Here is a 20121-nt window from a genome sequence, read left to right as displayed (position 1 = left end):
GCAAAGATGATAGTAACGAGGCTATGTCGGGCGACGACCTCTTGAAGGAACTCGCGCAGGACTTAACAGTAAGCGAGAAGACTTCTCCGCCCCTTCGCGAAGGTCTGGCGGCTATTTTTAATAATCTTTTGTCGGGGGACGAGAAGCTCAAGGCCAAACTTGAAAAGTATCCTCGTCCTGAGAATGTCAAGGCCTTGCGAACACCGAAAGTGAACCCCTCAATCTGGAGTCAGCTTTCGACTACTATGAAAGCTCAAGATGTAAGATCACAAAAAGGGCAAAACACTCTTATCGGCGCTATTATAGCCATGACAAAGGCCGCCGATTTGGCGCTAGGAAAATACAGCCAAGACAAAGAACTGATCACTTTGTTGACCGATGCTGTTGCAATGGCACTTCAATACAACCATGAGGTGAATCACTCCCGACGCCTGGCCATGAAGAAAGAGATGCATAAAGACTATGCAGCCCTCTGCAACCTGTCCACTGTGGAGGGCACCTCAGAGTACCTGTCTGGAGATTTGTCAAAGCTCGCGAAAGATATCACAGAGGCCAATAAGTTGACGAAAAAGGTTCGCCCCCAACATTCCGGGACTTCCCGAGGTGATAAATACGTTGGGCGCTCAGCATATGGCTCGAGCCAGCGAAGATTTCAGCCCTACCCTAGAGGAAAACCCTCTGATTTTTTAGGCAAAAGCCGCTTCTCAAAGCCGCCGAGAAAGAAAAAGGACGGCGAAACGAGCCAGCGCCAATGAAGGTGCCTGAGGTATGTAACGCAGAACTCACATCTTTGTCTATTGACATTGTACATAACTTGATAAATTCACAAACAAGTTTCCACGCCGGAGAGCTCAAAATTTTTTGGCCGCAGTGGGAAGCGATAACGACTGACCCTTCTATTCTTCAGATTGTTACTGGAGTTAAAATTGAATTTAAAAACAATGTTGCACCCACGCAACTTTATGGCAGACCTAGTGTATTTAACGCTCATTAGCAAATTGCCAAACTTCTTGCTAAAGGGGTCATTATCCCGGCGGCACAGGAAACAGAGGAATTTATCTCCACATTATTTTTACGACCGAAGAAAGATGGCACACACCGTACCATTCTAAATCTCAAAGCGTTTAACGAATTTATAGCTTACCATCATTTTAAAATGGATACACTAGAGGCCGCTGTAAACATGATGAGGCCAGGTTGTTTTATGGCTTCGGTGGACTTAAAGGACGCGTATTATACCGTCCCTATCCACCCATCTTACCAGAAATGCTTAAAGTTCTGTTTTGACGGTGTTTTCTACAAATATACCTGTTTGCCTAATGGCCTAGCTAGTGCTCCGCGCATATTTACCAAACTATTGAAACCTGTGTACGCCACACTTCGGAGCATGGGACATCTCAATTCAGGGTATATCGACGATTCTTATCTACAAGGCGACACCTCCGCGGAATGTTATAAAAATGTCATTGACACCATCACGTTATTTACCAAATTAGGGTTTCATATCCATCCAGAGAAATCGGTTTTCATACCTTCCCAGAAATTAATTTTCTTAGGGTTTGTACTGGATTCTATTGCTATGACAGTTACGCTTACGGAAGATAAAGTTCAACGGATTCTGTCTGTGTGCGCTACGCTCTTACAAACAGAAATGCCTACAATTAGACAAGTAGCAGAGGTTATCGGTATTCTGGTGTCCAATTTTCCCGGTGCTCAGTACGGACCACTACACTACCGCCACCTTGAGCGGGATAAATATCTCGCACTCATGGCAAACAAAGGTGATTACGCGGGAAAAATGCAATTATCTCCTCCCGCTTTAACAGAAATCCGGTGGTGGCGCGATAATGCCATAACTCTCAAGCGAGATATCCACCACGACCACCCCAGCATCACAATTCAGTCAGACGCATCAACACTGGGCTGGGGAGCGGTTTTTGGCACTCAGAAAACGGGGGGGAGATGGACCCCTTCGGAGGCTGGATATCATATAAACATATTGGAATTACTTGTAGTCTTTTTTGCGTCAAAGTGTTTTTGTAGCCATATGAACAACTGCCATATCCAAATTCAGATCGATAATACCACAGCCCTAGCTTACATAAACAACATGGGGGGCTCAAAATCCAAAGACCTAAATCAGCTAGCTGTTCAAATTTGGGAATGGTGTATATCACGAGACATTTGGCTCTCAGCTGTGCACATAGCTGGTAGGCTGAACACTAGGGCTGATGAGAAATCACGCGTGTCTTCAGATAATCACGAGTGGATGTTAAACAAACACTCTTTTGACGAGATCCTAATGCGCCACCCCGGACTCGATTTCGACTTGTTTGCAAGTCGCTTAAACTATCAGATCAGTAGTTACTGCTCGTGGCATGCGGATCCTAATAGTGCACACGTAGACGCATTCACCATGAATTGGAATGGGTATAAATTTTATGCTTTTCCACCTTTTAGCCTCCTTCCAAGATGCCTTCAGAAGATCAGTCTAGACCGAGCACAGGGTGTTCTAATTGCTCCGCTTTGGCCAACCTAAACGTGGTTTCCGGTACTCCTACAACATTTGTGCGACCAGCCCTGGATTCTACGCCCACGCCCAGATCTTCTGCAGCACCCCTCACGCAGCGGCCCACATCCCCTACACAGGAATCTTCATCTGATGGTATGTCCTGTGTCAGGGGATCCTTCAGCCGTTACAACTTTCCAGAGGAGGTTACCGACATTCTCATGGCAGCTTGGAGGAAAGGCACTCAAAAACAGTATGCCACATACCTTAAAAAATGGATGGCATTTTGTCGTGAAAGACAAATTAATTGTTATTCACCACCACTGAGCGACACCCTTCAATTTCTCTCGGGGCTTTTTAATCAAGGGCTTAGCTACTCTACCCTTAATACTGCTCGCTCTGCATTATCTACCATTGTTATGATAGACGGGGGGACAAGCTTTGGTAGCCATCATCTTGTTACACGCTTTATGAAAGGAGTATTTGAATCGCGTAGACCCAAACCTAAATATGACAAAATTTGGGATGTTTCAGTGGTTTTGAAACATTTATCTTCCTTATACCCTAATGAAAAATTGTCTTTAAAGGAATTAACGCACAAGGTACTTATGCTGATTTTATTAGTTTCGAGTCAACGAGGGTAATCGATACACTACTTAGATCTAAAGCATCTTACCATGGAAGAGGAAAATTATTCCTTTGACGTCGTTGAGCATATCAAGACCAGTACTCCCAGAAGCCCATATACGAGGATTGACATTGCTGCCTATGAGCCAGACAGCTCAATTTGCCCTTTGGCTTGTCTCAAAGTATATATCAACAAGACCAAGGACTTGCGTAAAAACGAAACAAAATTGTTTATTAGTTATGTTAGACTTGAGTGCATGTCGTATGGGTGCATCAACGCTTTAAAGTCCCATGGGATCTCTGCCTTCTGGTCATGTGATAGAATTGGGAAATTAAACGAGACTTACCTGTAAGTTGAAGTTTGATTGAGATTCTATCACATGACATCAGAAGGCGAGAGATCACATGCTCGCCACTATCACACCCACCCTCTCTTAGGCAACTTGGTTGCCTGTCTTCTTCAAGTTTGGCTTTTTCCAGCCTGCATACTGTCTTTTGATGCACCCAGTACGTGGCTTTTAATTATGACTTGCGCAAGCGCCGTGCTATCTCATGTGATCTCTCGCCTTCTGATGTCATGTGATAGAATCTCAATCAAACTTCAACTTACAGGTAAGTCTCGTTTAATTTCCCAATTATTTTAGGAGATGCGCAGTCTCGGTTTGTCAATGACGTCATTGTATAGTTATTTGTGAACTATTCCGCCTGTGAACGCAAGATATCTAGGAAATAATTTACAGTGCATACCGGTCGGGTATATGTTCATCTTATGTTCTTTCCCTCAAGGCGGCTGTGTGGTTACTGCGCCAGAAATCAAGCGCACTGCTCTCAACTCTTGCGTTATGTCTTCCGGTAGTTTTACTGATGAAAACGCTACACGATATGCGCTTGTTATATTCAGCCAGGTTCAAATTAAAAGTTAGATCGAGTTAGCCGAGTCATATAGTCTGCGTGGAATTTATAGGGGTTTAACAAGACCCAGGGTATTATATTGGTCTTATTCAAATCATCGGTCATGGGGGGCTACGTTCTCTTTCGGCGGAAGGGACAATCAGTGCAAATACGAATGGTAATTGCACCCGTGTTTGGGCAAAGAACTCTGGGGTCGTCAGGGGCAAACATTGCAAGTCGCTAGATGGAAAAGTATGGCGAAAAGTTGTTTCGACCCCCAAAAAACATGGTTTTGGGGAGAGATCAACGCTTTTTCGCCGTTGTTTTATCGCGAATGGATTTTGGCAATGTTGATGCATGGAAAATTTAAGTTTTTGTTTGAATAACCGTGAAATAAGTGATAAAATTTACCGATAAACTCCCTATTGCTTGCGTGAGATTTATTGTGAAATACATTGAAGAGAATATTGAAAATTTCAATACACGCCTGATCTCGAGAGGCTACCCGGAGCAAATGGTAGAAAAGATCCTCCGAGAAGTTAAATATAAAGACAGAAAAGAAGCTCTAAAACAGAAATCGAAAATTGCAGAAGGAACTACTTCCCTTTGTGTCGGGCAATTTCACTCAATCGTCAATAGCAAACTTTGGAAAGCATAATCACGTAACAATGTAAATATCAACATAAGTGGATTGTAGCTTACCAACGTTCGCGGGTCTTGATTTTCCTATGAGAATTTCGCTCTAACTTGTTTTACGATCTTGAACAGAAGGGGTCTTAGCTTGAACTGAATTTGGGCTATGTTTGTTAAGCATTTAATGCATCAATCACGGTAACGTCAATCAAATGGGAAAATATTTCTAAACTTTACCGGAAGCGGTTACAATATTTTCAGGCCATTACGCGATGTAAATTCCACAATAAACCCTCACGCAAGCAACGGAGTTTATCGGTAGATTTTGTCCCATATTTCACGGTTATTCGAACAAAAACTTACATATTCCACATATCAACATTGCCCAAATCCATTCGCGATAAAAACGACGGCGAAAAAGCGTTGATCTCTCTCAAAACTCGTTTTCTTGTACTTCGAAACAACTTTTCGCCATACATTTCCTTCTAGCGACTAGCAATGTTTGTCCCCTGACGATTCCAGAGTTCTTCGCGCAAACACGGGTATCCGATTACTGGCAACGCATTCATTGGTTAAATCAGGTGATATCACGCAAGATTGAGTAGGACATTATTTTTTAACTGTTGCACGTAGATCACCTTAGTTACTGGATTTTTCATATACGATAGTTTTGCCGCTATGCTCACGCCATCGTCTCGTGATCATCGTGTGTTATTAATTGGCCAATCACATGTCAGGCTTATTTACCTTAACACATGAGTGGCTTTTAAAAACAGTGGTACATGTATGTTTTTGAAAAAACAAAGGATTCAAAAGTCGGAAGATCAATGTGTATGGTGACCGAGACGATCATTAACATTTAAATTACCAAGGAGTAAATCTTAAGAGGTTCCTTTTCAAATATTCCCAATCTAAAAACTAAATGCAAGAAACTTGGATAAAGGAAGCGAATTTGTGCAGGTGACAAAAGTGTTTTCCACAAAAAGATCCATGTTTACTTCAGCGGTAAATCAGTCGCTAAATACAAACGCTTGTATGCATTGTTGCTAATGTTATATCGTGCACGTAATTACCTGTAATGTTTTTATGCGACATAAGCTATTGACATTTCTAAACCTCTCGGTATGGTCGTGGAATTAGAAGTTTTGTGGAAGAAGAACTAGGCTTTTTAGAAGCTCAAATGACGTTTACGGGTAAAAGTCAAATGCAAATAGGATTGTGTTGAGGGTGATACGAGAATTATTATTTACATGCTTACATAATCCGAAAATTAATACGAAAATTATTAGCCCCCTGTCAGTTTCATCCATGCGTGAGTAGTCAAGCACTTGACTATGAAATGTTTAAGCAAGCAATCGGAACGATTATCCTGCTGGTATACGTTGGATCAATATTGATCTAATCGGCTTCACCTCTAAAATAAAGAATATAAAAGCAGAAACCGACACGACGTAGGATGATTTTTTGAAGGTGTACTATATTTCGGCTGGCCAAAGCAGCCTTCTTCAGGTACAATGAGCATTTTACATTGGGACGGGTTTTTATGCAGCATATTTTCGTAGTACCGGTGTCATAGTGATATGTGTATCCCCGTGATATGTGTATCCCCGCACACATATCACTAGTGATATGTGTATTCCCTCCAAAATGGCGACCAGTGATATGTGTATCCCCCACCCCCCTCCCCTCTACTTTAAAAAGCGATATCCTCCTTGAAAGCGCTCTCGTCGTCCGGTCGCTTACTGGACGAACGACTAACCCAAACAGGCTCCAGTAAAACACAAATCTTAATTTTTGTAGTTGAAAAAGTTTACGTATCTGCTGCTGGAATTGTGTTCTTGATCCTAACTGGTTTTCTGCGAGCAGGATATAGTGAATTTAAAGTTGAACACCAAATGGATCTAGATATATTTCAATTTGAGTTTCACGGCACCGGATTTCTAGGACGATATTAATTGCGCGGTGCATTCTCACCCCTCGAGTAACGCATATTCTCCACTGTTCATCGCCTTGTTTGCATCTGAATTATTCGTGGAGTGAAACACATATCACGGCTTCGACCCGATCGCCATAAAATGATTAGTGGCACTCGTGTATCCCCTGCACCCGCTTTTCAGTTCGACTTTTTGTAAGATATGTTAAGTCTCAAGCTGTATACATTGCTATACTGCGAATATTGCTAGCACGTTTCACAATATTCGACGTTTATTCTTCGGCAGTTAGCCTAGATTACGGCTGTCTTCAGGGGATACACATATCACTGCGCCATGTAATAATTAGTGATATGTGTATCCCCTGCATGCGGTCGGCGACGGTGTACAACCGAGGTCAGTGAAACTCCAGAAATCCCAAGCTATGAATAAATGCTTGGTGTGAATATTTCTAGCAAGCCAGTTTTGACAGTGCAAATGTTATGGGCATTTTTCTTCTTGGGTAGAAAGCCAATATAACAGCTGTGTCCATGGGGATACACATATCACTAGTTCATGAAATAATCAGTGATATGTGTATCCCTTATTATCCCGTGCACGCGTGCACGCGTTTTTAGTGGAATTATCGAGTTTCAAACTTCAGTGAACCCAAGCCGTGTAAAAACGTCGGGTGCTAATACTGCCTGCAGTTTTGACAAGGTTGATGCGCTATATTACAACAGTTGTGTTTCTGGGGATACACATATCACTGCGCCATGAAATAATTAGTGATATGTGTATCCCCTGCACGCGATTTCAGTTTAGATATTTAGACATTCGAGTTGCAAACTCCGCAAACCTCAACCTGGGTATAAACGTCGTAGCGAGTAAGCAGCCAGCACGTTTCGGCAATAATTGGCCATTTTCTTCGATCAGGTAGATAGCCAATCTAACGGCTGTGTTTAGGGGATACACACTGAGATCACTGCGCCATGAAATAATTAGTGATATGCGGATCCGCTGTTCGAAGTTTTAGTCAGATATACAATCGAGTCGGTTGGAACTCAACCAAACTCAAGAAATCCTAATCTGCTCCGTTGGGCGCGAATTCATTTCTGGTTTCTTCTACTCTTTACAGCGCTCGTCGGAACCTCGCAACCGAGTCGCCATTTTGTTCGTTGAATGTCCAGGCGCGTATCAGTGTTTTGTGTATCCCCACGGGGGATACACATATCACTAGTGATATGTGTGCGGGGATACACATATCACGGGGATACACATATCACTGTGACACCGGAAATACGTAAAACTACTTGACAGTGTAAATTAAAGCTCAGCATACAGTAAAATTTTACCAATGTAAAATTCTCATTGCACCTGAAGAAGGCCGGTTTTGCCAGCCAAAATATAGTGCACCTTCAAAAAATCATCCTACGTTATTTCGGTGTCTGCTTTTATATTCTTCAAAAACTTGGTACTCTCTCCTCCGCAGAGCCTCCCTAGGGAGAAGGGGTAAGTAAGAAAAAGGTCACGGAGGGAGCGCGGGGGACGATAACCTTTCTCTCTTCCCAGCGACCGAACCGTCGGCCTACACGGTCAAGCTGAGGACTACGAATGGTTCGTCACTGATCGTTGAACCTTGGGACGCGAACAGCTGGAATCTTAATATTCAGTTGTAAAAGAAGTCATCAATAACTAAATAACAATAAATAAATAACCAACTAAATAAACAAACAAACTAAATAAACATGATCCTGCTTGACTGAACCTTGGATCTCACAGAAGATCTAATCAGCCAAAGTTGAAAAGTAAAACGATATGAGAAGTCAAAGACTACCAAGGCGGATACAACGTAGTACAGTTAAAACAATATTTTGGCTGGCCAGACCAGTAAGACCACCGCTAGCCAAAATACCTTATTAAATTTATCAATAAATAAGTAGGGATGAACCTTCAAAAAGTACTTTCTTTTTCAGAGGAGCTCTCCATGTTTCGTACTTACTGAAAAAACTTTAAGAGCTCGATAAATTGCCACAAATTGTGTTGTACTTTGAGCGCGAAAGTTTGCGTTACGGCTTGCCAAACATTTAATGATTGAATAAAGATCTTTGCTGGGCTTTATAACCCCTATTAACCTTGATTACATCTAGTAGGCGATTCTGATGATCACCAAATAATGATTAATGATTAATAATTGATGACAAAAAATTTTGTGGTCTTTAACCATCGGTTGCTCATCGATTTTATCCATTACTTAGCGTCAATTTTGGTCTGGAGTTCCGCGCCCCCTGTCCGCGCACGCTCACGTATCGCTCGTCCCATTCCGACCGGGTTAACTTATTGACTTATGGGACAAATGAATTTTATTCGTTTGTCTTACGATGGAGTCACTCTGAGATGTTGATCGCGAGCTTTCGACTGCTATACTTCTAGTCTTCATCAGGCGATGAGGTCGATTGTTTACGTCTTCCTATTTGTAGCACGTTGGTTCGCGGCATTATTATTATTATTATTATTATTATTATTATTGATCAATAACGATTTCTTAAAACATACGGCAGGCGAATATTAAACGTTAAAAGCCAGAATGCGAATGCGATCGACTTGAGACAATTGGTAGATTCCAAGGTAGCAGACCAGTAGCACATTCCATCAACCGAAGCGACTACACCCACCATCCGAGTTATCATACCATTTAAAGATCAGACCTCTGCTAACATAGTAAAGAAACGTCTCGCAGACCTCAGCTCGCTGGTCAGGGCCATGGTTCAACCCGTGTTAATCGGCGGGGGGCTCGGCGGGGGCCTTGGGGTTCGGGGGTTCGGGCCAGCCACTGTTGACCGGCGGTGCCTGGTTTGTGAGTTTCAGTGTGACCTGTGCGATGCAGGATTTGTTGGTTGCACTCGCGGCCGGCTCCGCGGGCGCGTTGATGGACACAAACGGGAGTCGTCGTCGGTTTGTGGACATTATATGAGCGAACATAGCTCGAGCGTGCCTCCTTTTCTTTCGGGGCAGTTTCGCGTGCTTACTAAGTGTTCTAACAAGTTTGGTTGCCTAATTGGGGGGATGCTTTTTATAGGAGGACTTTGACCATCCCTAGGCGTGCGGGCGGACTCAGCTCGCGTAGGGGTGTTCACTTGGAGAACTTGTGGTCCTTTGTTGTTGTGCTGATTTGTGGAGACTGTATTGAAATCAAATCTTCGCATTATTTACTCACATTGCCCTGAGAATGGTGTGACGATGACCCCGAAACGTCGGCTTTTAACGTTAATATTCGCCGCTTATTATTATTATTATTATTATTATTATTATTATTATTATTATTTTCGACATTGTGACGCTGTTCCTCCTAGGTCCGCATTGCAACTTACTGCCTGTTGTACTTTTTGATTGTAGATATCTATGCTTCAGGGATTTCGATTCCACTATCTCTATTGATGTTATTTGGATGAAGAAACGTCAATAACATCCTTCAACAGGCTAGACCGCCCAAGCCTACATCATGAAGGAAATGCAAGAGGCCCTTAAGAACTTGAAACAAGTGGACTCCATCATGATTCTACCAGCAGACAAAGGTCGCGCTAACGTAGCTGACACCTACCATGAAAAAATAAAAACACTTCCGAAACAGGTCCATACCGACTTCTTTATAAATACCCGGCGGACAGGCTCAGCCGGAAACTCACTGACTCACTGCTTAAAACGAAGTGGTCCATCTACAACAAGATCAAACCTAGGCACAAAGAGCCACCAAAGATTTACGGTCAACCTATCTTACACCACGATGGATAATAGTCACATCTTTAGTGTCATTGATTCATACTTATCACTTATATAGTCATGCTGTGAAATTACGGGGAATTTTCAGTATTTCTCGTTATTATGACTGACTATCTTGTTTTGGTATAAAGCTACTAGCGTTCTATCACGAATGCTGTTCTCTGATTGGTTACGTTATTCACGATCCATTCTGTGATAGATGGTGAGTAGCGTAGAAGTGTGCGCTTGTTAAAAAAATGATGACCGCTTCTTGGCATTCTCGAAGTGTCTGTGAAGAGGATGTAAATAAAGTTTTGAACGACTAGTAGATTTATACTAAAACAATTAGATGATTCTCTCTCAATAACTATGCCGACAGTTGACTCGGGCTGTGCCCTCGTCAACTATCACGAGAAAGAAATCTCGAGCTCATAATCCAATTGCTTTATAAAAGATGAACTGTACATGTACGAGCGCTAGCGCGCTTCTGAGGACGTGAACGCCTTCAGTTACTTACTTGTGCCGTCGGCGCTACGCCTTACCTCACAGCAGAAATTTTCTTTAGTTGTATAAAACAAGTAGATATTCAGTTTTAGATGCCAAAAAATGATGGGCTAACAGCTTTAGTCGATTACTCAAATTCATTTTTATGATAGCTTGAATTGTTTGATAAACTGGAAAGAACACCTTTTGGTGCCACTGTTTCCTTGGAATATAATTACCAAAACTGCTAATAACAAATGGATGTTTTTTCCGCAAAAGTGAGGATGGTCTGTTGCGATCGCTTCGAAGGCCAGTCAACATGGAAGATTTACGAGTAATTAAAGATCTTCTTTCGATTCCAGGTAATAACCTGCGTCACAGACGCTACACTCCCCCCGCACTCCCCACGGGTAAGTTTCCGTCTGCAACGGAGGCTACTAGGTACACGTTCTCCCCCCTGGGGGAAGGGTACACCCATATGTAAGCTATAAGGGTATGTGCCGGGCAGGTGTGTGCCTGGTGTCGAGCAGATTTCTGCATCTGCAGGCATAATATACAGCGGCGATTTTCGAGGTCACCCTCATACATGAAGTACCTACTGAAAATCTAGGAAATTCAACATGGCGGACAACATGGCTGAAGAAGAAGTGGATCCTACCGAAACAGAAGAGAAAATCGAGTACCCACTGGAAGTACAATACTGTGGAGGTAATTAATAATCCCTTAACAGTTAGGTCTTAATTTTGTAAAAGTAGTAACGTCTGGATGATTTTTTTTTCTTTTTCATTGGTTGCTGTCTTTCCGAACTTTACAGTGTGTAGTTTACCACTGGAGGTAGGATTGCTTCTTAGTTTAATGAACTGTTTTAAAATGTAAATTTCTGAGGTTTTGTTTGTCTTTAATCGGTGATGCGTCCTATTGATTTGCGGGTCTTCTTTAGCTCTGAACACAGCTGTTAAAGGTCACAAGTCGGGCGAGTTACTAACTCGGGCCTGTGGTGGTGAGGGTGGTGTTTAGAGGGAAGGATGTGCGTGAGTGATGGCTGGTCAAGGGAAAAAAGAGGGACAATGTTAATGAAGCCTTGATTTAAAATCGTAGTAATTAACAATTATTCACCAAGGTGGAGGTTACCAGGAATAAATGTCCACCTCTTTTACCAACACCGTCTGAGGTGAATAATTGTTTTAGTAACAAACTTAATAACTACTGGATCATGGCTACCAGTCGTTTAGCCCTCAAGTTGATTAGCCCTTAGCTGGTTAGCCCCCAATGAGAAGTTGATTAGCCCCCATATTCACCCTAAAGAACGAGAAATAGGCAGTGTTTTCTTCTGGTTGGGAGCTAAATGTTTAGGTCACTGGTCACCCTGGACCAAAAAATTACTTTATTTCTGACAATAAACTGCAATCTTATTCTCAGAGCCCACGTGTCTTTTGGTCAGCGCCTGACCAAAAGACACGTGTGCTCATTCCCAGAGCCCATGTGTCTTTTGGTCAGGCGCTGACCAAAAGACACGTGGGCTCTGGGAATGAGATTGCCATGTTTTAAATGAAGGCACACATGCGCCGTGAAACTGGAACTCCTAAAATCTTGGAGTCTAGAAATTGATTATTCCAGAGCTCTTTGTCTTGGTGCTGACCAAAAGACACGTGGGCTCAGGGAACGAGATTGAATAAACTATAAATGGTCAGAAGTTTTGAAATCTCTGCCTGGAGGTGAATAGTACTTTGCTAATTACCTACCTACATACATACATACATACATCTGTACCTTACACTATTTCTGCCAAGGTTACTATTGTACCGTACATTCAAGAAGTCATTAATACGCCTTAAGTTATAATTATTGTCGGTGTTGCATATTTTGAATAGGGCTGTGAGTTGATCAGGTAAACTATTGTGGAAAACCTGATACATTATAGAAGTGAGCCTACGCTTGTAAATATAGCCTGAAGGTTTCCATTTAACAAGGTCAAGTACGTCAGAGTCAGGAGTTTCGCTGGGCAGTTTATGGATTAGTTTGGCAGCTTTTAAGTGTAAATGTTCCAATACTTTAAAGGTAGATGGTGAGCAGGATCCCCACATAGTGATGCAATAAGTGATGCTTGGGACAATCCCTTTGAAATATATTTCTTCTAGTACACTTGAGGGTAGTCCTTTAAACTTTTTCACCTCCAAGTTAACCAATCAGAATGATGAAAAGTACTATTCACTTGTGTGGTACATACTATTGCTAAAATATTCAATCTGAATGAAAGTATTTGGGAAGTTAAAGTAACTAGACTAAGTGTAGTACTATTCAGGGAGTAACTGTGATTGTTTCGCCTGGAGGATGATCTGCCCACTGGCGATTCACAAAACTGAAAGTCCTTTTGTTAAAGTGAACTTCCAGTAGTCCTTGCTTACATGTACATTCTTAAGTAATACAGTCAAACCTACCTGTATTGTATTGTAAGCGGCCATCTGTTTAGCGGCCAACCCTTGTTAAATGGCCAGTTATCAAAGTCCCAAATTTTTTAAATTTAGTCACTCATCTGTTCAATTTTGTTTCAATGAATTTGACTGTTTTGAATATGATTATTTTCCATATCCTGGGTGGTGTTGATTCTCAGAACAAAGTTAAATACACCTTTTAAATAGCTTGGGTGGTATGTTTCCCATTACAAAACATGTGATATTCTCAAGAGAATTGTTCTTTTATCTATCTATCTAAATATTATTAATTTATATACACACATTTGAAAATTTGAAATTTTGAAAGTAAGAATTCTCAAGAGTATCATCACATGGTTTGAAATGGGGCAACAAACTGCCCAAACTAAAAAGGTCTATTATGTAGGGAATGCATAACTATATCATAGTTGAAAAGCCTGGAAATTTCTCTTTTCAATAGACACATAGTGTTGTTTTGTTGTTTGTTTTGCTTTGTTCCTTAGTACTGTGAGTACACTTCAGAGTATGAAAAATGTAAGGAATGGTTAAAATCAAATTTGCCTGATGTTTATGAAAGTCTCATTAATCATGGTAGGTGCATTTATTGAGTTTGTTATATATAAAATTTATCTTATATGGGTAAACTGTCTTGTGTTATGTCACAGGATTCTAAAATCTTGTGACATAGAATCTTTCTCCTGTAAACTCCTCTCTTAATATACCATGAAGCATAGAGTGCATTAAAATACACTACATGTAATAATAACATACATGTACCAGAATGAACTAATACATATAACAATGAACCATGCTTCATATAACAATGCATAATCATTTGACCTCATCACATGACAAAGACTAGCAGTAGAAATCTTGTAATCAACTGCAACGCTATATTTTTGTGGCAACTCTATAGATTATTGTGAGAAGAGTGATCAAACATTTATCTGTAGCAGTGCATCATGATGAACAACAATAACCATGATGAACAATAACCATGTAGTAGCTGAATAGTAACTTTCAGCAGTGTGTATTATTTTATAGAGAGTTCTAAGTAGACAATTTCTGAGTTACATAATACATTTTGCCTCTGTTTCATAGGAAAACGAATTTGATCTGCATGAAAATTGAACCTGTATGTGGAACACATTTTCATATGAATGGTTTTGCCTGAAGACACGTTTTGACACACTTGGAAATGGCCTATTCTAATGGTGGGGCAGAAGTTCCCTAATAAAACTATTCATGCAGCATGTCTATTTATTTTAGCTTCAGAACTACTGGCTGATGTGGATATAAGTGAAGGTGCAACAAAAAAGAAGCAAACAAGAGGTAACAAGGAGATGAATACTGCAGTGACAAATAATTCATTACTCCTTATTGCTACTTCATTGGTACATGTACTAACAGTGATTCTGTGGCACTTTACTGGAACAGTTATAGTTTTTATTGTTACTCACGTTTAATAAAACCGCAGAAAACACGCTGCACTTCAAACATTGTATTTGACGCTGAAAAAACTCATACATCGATTTCACTATGTTTTTGAACATTCTCTCCTTTTGTAAACTGTCCTGGATGCAGGTACTCTACATCACATGTCACGTGTCACAAACTTCATGTTTACACCCTAACATTATGAACAAATGTGCCAAGTGCTCTTTCAGTTGGTTGACTCAGCTGAGTGTACATTATAATTTGCATTACATTGTTACATGAATATAGTACATGTAATCTATGACATACCTATTGTGTCTTTTTGTTTCATCCTGAAGGTGGCAAAGGTGTTGTTAGAGTTCCTAAGAAAAAGGTAATTGTTTGTTGAAGATCATGGCTACACTCCTGTCAAAGAGGGCAAGAAATTGTCTGTCTTTAGAGTGTTTGATATTTAACAATTAGACTCGTAGCCCTTGCGGGCTACGGGTCAATAGCCCATGAGGCAAAGCCAAACGGGCTATTGACCCGTGGCTCTTGAGGGCGAAGGGCCTCATTGTTTTAGTATCACCCAACTAGTGAGACAGAAAAGGCAATAATAAAGTTAGCAAATGCAAGTTGAAGAAATATTCATTTGGGAATAAAACGAAAGAAAGCGTCATGCTTGATTGCCCCAATTTCCCAATCGAGGACTATTGCTAATAGTCCTCCAGTAGCATAGCCAATCAAAATGCAGGATTTGCATTAGTCCACTAGTTGGGTGATACTAATTTATATTAGACCCTATTTGTGTTGTATTGCAGATCTGAAAGTCAAAGAAAGTCAATGTTAAACCTTGTAAAAATGCGTAAAGTGTGGTATACTGTGTTTTGAACTGATGTGGAATGTCCAATTTAATTAAAATTTGGATAACTTCAGTTTCAATTTTCTCTCCCAGGATCAGCTTGAGAGCTAGAGTCTTGATAAATTCTTTGTAATAACTGTATTCAAAATATTACCATGCTTTCAGGTTTTTTTGGTAACCTTATCATTCCCAATACTGCATGAATGTTCAGCAGAAATCAGTGACTACATGTATTTTCCAGTACACTATGATCATTTGGGTGCATTCGTTGAAAGAGAACGTGATTACGATCAGAAAAACAAAAATATGGAAAGGGGACAACCTACATATATGTATGTTTACACCACTCACCCGCCTATCAAAATAATCAACTTGGTCTGACTGTTTACTGCAGACTCTCAGGGCTCGAAAAAACCCCCGTCCGGTCGTCCGGGACAAGTAGATTTTCCCTTCGGGCAAGTAACTTTCTCTCCTTACTTGCCCCACGGGCAAGGACCCAGGCAAGCCGTTCGCGGACTAAATTTTTGATAACAACTTTGAGAAGAAAAGGTAAATTTTAGGCTCAAGGGTAATCAAGTGTTGAAGTAGATGAAGCTTGAGGATGTGTCGAAAACGAAGACCCAAAAACGAAGACCGAAGACCTAAGACTTAAGACCCTGTGGTCTAAAACGAAGACCCACCGATCTAAAACGAAGACCAGCCGGTCTAAAACGAAGACCCACCGGTCTAAAACGAAGACCCACCGGTCTAAAACCTCTTTTTCTTCAGGAAAGACTCTACACTAGGCTAAATTGCTTTCATTTCTGTAGCGCATAAATTAAAATGTCATCTGAGCGAGCGGTAAACTTGACAGTTGCTTTATCTCAGTCTGTACAACGTGTTAAATTGTGTAACGCAATAAAATTCCAACAGTATAGAAATATACGTTTTAGTGACGATTTTAGTATAATTTATCGTCACCAATATTCTGTTTTTCAAATGCATATGAGCAAATTACGATGAGATGACTTCATTACTTTGCTTTACTGTCCTTATCATAGAAAGGCGCAAAGGTCAACTGTGCGTGACTCGCAAATTTATTCGCCACGTGCTACAAGAATTTGTTTTGACCAGTGGGTCTTCGTTTTAGACTGGTGGGTCTTCGTTTTAGACCGGTGGGTCTTCGTTCGAGACCGGTGGATCTTCGTTTTAGACCGGTGGGTCTTCGTTTTAGACCACAGGGTCTTAGGTCTTCGGTCTTCGTTTTTTAGCAATTTTCTGCGAGCATTTTCCAGTTTCTCTGTACAAAACTTAACTCAACAACGATATATTAAAGCTGTAGAAATTGTACGCGAAAAGAAGCTGCATATTGCTACCTCGAAAACGAAGCCAGCAATTTTGGTGCTAAAATCCAGGTAAGTCTCTGTTTTCGGCGTAACATGCAAGTAATGAAATGAAAAGTATTATATTATTAAAAAGAAATGGATAAGTAAGTCGTCAAAATAGTTTCAGAGTTCCTGGAAGATGACTTAAAATAGTGTTTGTTTCAAACGAAGACGTTTTCCCTCGATTGAAACTATTTTTCATTCACCCAAATGAAAAATTATGCTCTCGCTGGCTTTTCAAATTCGACACTGTGCCTGTGTCAAAACTGAAGTGGGAAAGCGACTTGTTGTTAATTCTGCGTGTTACAAATTTCTCGCGTTTCTCTTCACAATGATTTCGTGGAGCTAGACAAGATGCAGGTGAACATTCAGGGAGTTGAACACGATCTTCGACGAATTAATCAAATTGATTCAAGGCTGTATGCCCAGCGTGTAATACAGGAACTAGGAAGTAGGTACTTGAACGAACTACTACAACTTCGCAAACTTTGTTTCTTCAACTGGGAGGCACTGGCAAAAGATGCTGTGGGACAAAATTTAATTCCTGGTGACATTTTTTTTTATCACGTTCGAAAATTCCAGGGAAAGTTGAATTTGACGCCATAAAAGCAGAATGAAGAAGTTAAAAGTTGTGGAAGTATTACAATATAATGGCGTAAACATGAAAGTGATCAGCACTAAGACGACGTACGACTACAGTCAAGATGGGTTTATTACATTAAAACACGCCAGTAGTTTGTTCATTTTGGGGGTCATGAATTATTAATGAGTTTGAAAACTTGGGCAAGCGGGGAAGTGCCCCGGGCAAGCAAAATTTGAGAGTTACTTGCCCAACGGGCAAGGTGGAATTCAAATATTTTTCGAGCCCTGCAGACCAAGAAATCTTGGACTTGTAATGTAAAATATTTTTAAATGCAAGTTACTCTTTACCTTTGCTAGTAGATTCTTTTGGTAGAACATGTGCACTTGCATCAGCAAAGTCTGCTAAGATGTCATTGTTGTGTTTATTCACTTTACAGACTTGTGATTAATTTACTATCTTATTTTCATTGTTAAGAATGTGACCAAAAAAGTCTTACTTTCAAGAGCACAGAGAAATAAAAAGAAATATGTGACTGTTGTCACTGGACTGGGAACATTTGGTAAGTACATGTTCATGTACACTGTGGCTGGACATGCACCACACATAATAGAGCCATTTACTGATACGAGGTTGTCTCTCTGCCTGCCTGCTTGCCTGTCTGTCTGTCTCTCTGTCTGCCCGCCTGCCTGTGTATGCCTGCCTGCCTGTTTGGCTGTTTTTCTGACAGCTTTTCTGCCTGTCTCCTTGTTTGCCTGCCTGCCTTTCTGTCAGTTGTCGATTGGGCAGCAGTCTGTCTCTCGGATGTTTGTTGCTCAGTTGGTCCGTTTTAGTGCAAGTAAATCAATTTCCCATGATAATTCTGTATTACGACTAACAAGAGACTAACAGTATATGTGCATGTGATACAAGCTGATGACCACCTGACATTATTGTAACTCTTTCAGACATTGACTTGAAAAAGGCTGCCAAGTTATTTGCGCAGAAATACTCGTGTGGCTCGTCATTGACAGGGCCAGATGAAATTGTAATTCAGGGAGATGTCCTAGACGATTTACTGGAGTTTATTCCTGAAAAGTGGCCAGAGGTACAGTACACCCAAACAAACAAACAAACAAACAAACAAACAAACAAACAAACAAACAAACAAACAAACAAACAAGCAAACAAACAAACAGACAAACAAACAAACAGACAGACAAACAAACAAACATTATGCATGCGCAAGAAGTGGCGTAAGCAGTCACTGTCAGTCTTGCGTCACAAGAACACGCAAGCCAGTGCAACAATTGAAAATGCTATCTTGCGTATACCGTACTTGCATTTTCCGTTGATTCAAGTACCTTTTAATGAAATTTTTTAACAACTTATAATAATAAGCTCTCACTAACCAAGCGCAAAGGCCGTACGAGGGAACATTGGCCATGGCCTTTTTTTTTTTTTCAACCCAACAGTGATTTAGTTACATTTTCTTCCTAATTTTAATTTTTTTCTTTCACATCTGCGGTGACTGGTTAGTACTCCTGGTGATTAGTAACTACTACTGGAGTACTTAAAAAGCCTTTTAAACTATTCAGGACCACTTATGGAGTTGGAAATATAGAAAACAAAGTAGCTCGACCCAAGCCCTGTACCTATTTTTTAAAACGTAGTTTCTGCTACAGTGGGGCACATCTGTGGAATAGCCTTCCATCTCTATAACGTCAGAAGCACTATGAAAATGAGATCAATCACGTAATGTCCTCCTCGTACTCCCACACGGCAAACATGTAAATCGTTTTTTTTTTTATTTCTTATGTCAATCTTGCAATATAACAAAACGGTGGGTAATTTTTGTTCTGCTCTCTTTTTTATATTATGCAGATTGATGAAGATAGTATAGACGACCTTGGAGATCAGAAGAGATGATAAAAGTCGTGTTAAATTCCTTTGTATAATGTAAAAATAAACATAATAAATTCTTAATCTTAAGCTCTCTAACATGTATTCGAAGCTAAGCGAGCGAGTACATACACCTTTTCGATGTTTTAACAATGATAAAATACTTTTAAACACATAATACTCGGGAATATTTTGCGCGTTGTGTAGTACGAACAATGAGCAAAGTATTATTTTTTAAACCATCGAATAAGGGTTTTATTATTCCACTATTACTGCATTTTCTGGTATTTCGGCTTCTATTTTTTGAAATAGATCCTGCGTCATCCGAAAATCGCACCGGTCGCTTTAGGCGCGTGTCAATGACGCAAACAAAATAAAACCTTACGTGTTTTGTGCGTCGTCTTGACCTAATATGGTAAAAAAGGGACTGGGTTGCAGTAGAATAATAATTAACAATTATTCCACTTGCGCGTGTTGGATGATATATCGCACTTACTCTCCTGGAATGGGGCACTACTCCATCGCTGGTACGTCCCAGCATATTTGCCGGTTATTTTAGTCAGTTTGCTGGTCCTTATTTCTACTCCTGGGTGGAGAGGGACATTCTCAGTGTATATGAGCTTGTGCAAGAACACAGGGAACTGGGCTGGACTTGAATCAGGACCACGCGATCCGGAGTCCAATCCACTTTTTTACGATGCAGAAATTCTCGCGCGCTCATTGGCTAATTTTCATTGTCAATAAGCTGACAGACACATGAATTTATAATTTATG

At 40.7% G+C, this 20121-nt stretch overlaps 3 protein-coding genes and 2 pseudogenes across 6 annotated transcripts in view; 3 read left to right on the top strand and 2 right to left on the bottom strand.

Moving 5' to 3' along the window:
* The window catches only part of LOC149096797 (uncharacterized), a 4364-nt pseudogene extending 291 nt beyond the window's left edge, over positions 1-4073 (top strand). Inside the window, exons 1-2 of the transcript XR_016204304.1 lie at positions 1-766; positions 2461-4073. The exon at positions 1-766 is cut by the window's left edge and continues 291 nt beyond it. The product of XR_016204304.1 is annotated as an uncharacterized LOC149096797 (transcript). The remainder of the gene's footprint in view (positions 767-2460) is intronic.
* The window catches only part of LOC149096796 (uncharacterized), a 23941-nt gene extending 19144 nt beyond the window's left edge, over positions 1-4797 (bottom strand). The window contains exon 1 of the mRNA XM_089280161.1: positions 4730-4797. The gene's annotated coding sequence lies outside the window, so the exon portion shown is untranslated. The remainder of the gene's footprint in view (positions 1-4729) is intronic.
* Positions 1-4806, bottom strand: part of LOC149096795 (uncharacterized) — a 31171-nt gene extending 26365 nt beyond the window's left edge. The window contains exon 1 of one of the 2 annotated variants that reach the window (XM_089280158.1): positions 4730-4806. Coding sequence is in view for 1 of the 2 variants with exons in the window: in XM_089280156.1 (XP_089136282.1) it covers positions 3186-3225 (40 nt within the window). In the remaining variant the exon portion in view is untranslated. Of the gene's footprint in view, positions 1-3185; positions 3279-4729 lie in introns of those variants that run through there. The other variant, XM_089280156.1, reaches the window with a different exon arrangement.
* On the top strand, positions 752-4073 carry LOC149096798 (uncharacterized; annotated as a pseudogene). The gene is made up of 2 exons (XR_016204305.1): positions 752-766; positions 2461-4073. The product of XR_016204305.1 is annotated as an uncharacterized LOC149096798 (transcript).
* Positions 4807-11382: 6576 nt separating the features above from the next.
* Positions 11383-19437, top strand: LOC110060067 (density-regulated protein homolog). Its single transcript, XM_020766818.2, has 8 exons — positions 11383-11520; positions 11627-11646; positions 13748-13835; positions 14514-14576; positions 15020-15054; positions 17944-18028; positions 18414-18553; positions 19330-19437. The coding sequence occupies exons 1-8, from the start codon at positions 11433-11435 to the stop codon at positions 19372-19374; spliced, it is 564 nt and encodes a 187-aa protein (XP_020622477.1). The 5' UTR covers positions 11383-11432; the 3' UTR covers positions 19375-19437.
* Positions 19438-20121: the final 684 nt, after the last annotated feature.

This window comes from Orbicella faveolata, unplaced genomic scaffold (genome assembly GCF_042242905.1).
Source record: "Orbicella faveolata isolate gen_17 unplaced genomic scaffold, um_ofav_v1 contig_47, whole genome shotgun sequence".
Classification (NCBI taxonomy): Eukaryota; Metazoa; Cnidaria; class Anthozoa; order Scleractinia; family Merulinidae; genus Orbicella; species Orbicella faveolata.
The sequence above is the reverse complement of the archived record's forward strand: the minus strand, read 5'-3'. Positions and strand labels throughout refer to the sequence as shown.

Coding starts and splice junctions, on each gene's coding strand:
- LOC110060067 (XM_020766818.2), top strand. CDS start 11,433: ATGGCGGACAACATGGCTGAAGAAGAAGTGGATCCTACCGAAACAGAA. Junction 11,647..13,747: donor TGTGTAGTTTACCACTGGAG/GTAGGATTGCTT, acceptor TTTGTTCCTTAG/TACTGTGAGTACACTTCAGA. Junction 14,577..15,019: donor AAAAAAGAAGCAAACAAGAG/GTAACAAGGAGA, acceptor TTCATCCTGAAG/GTGGCAAAGGTGTTGTTAGA.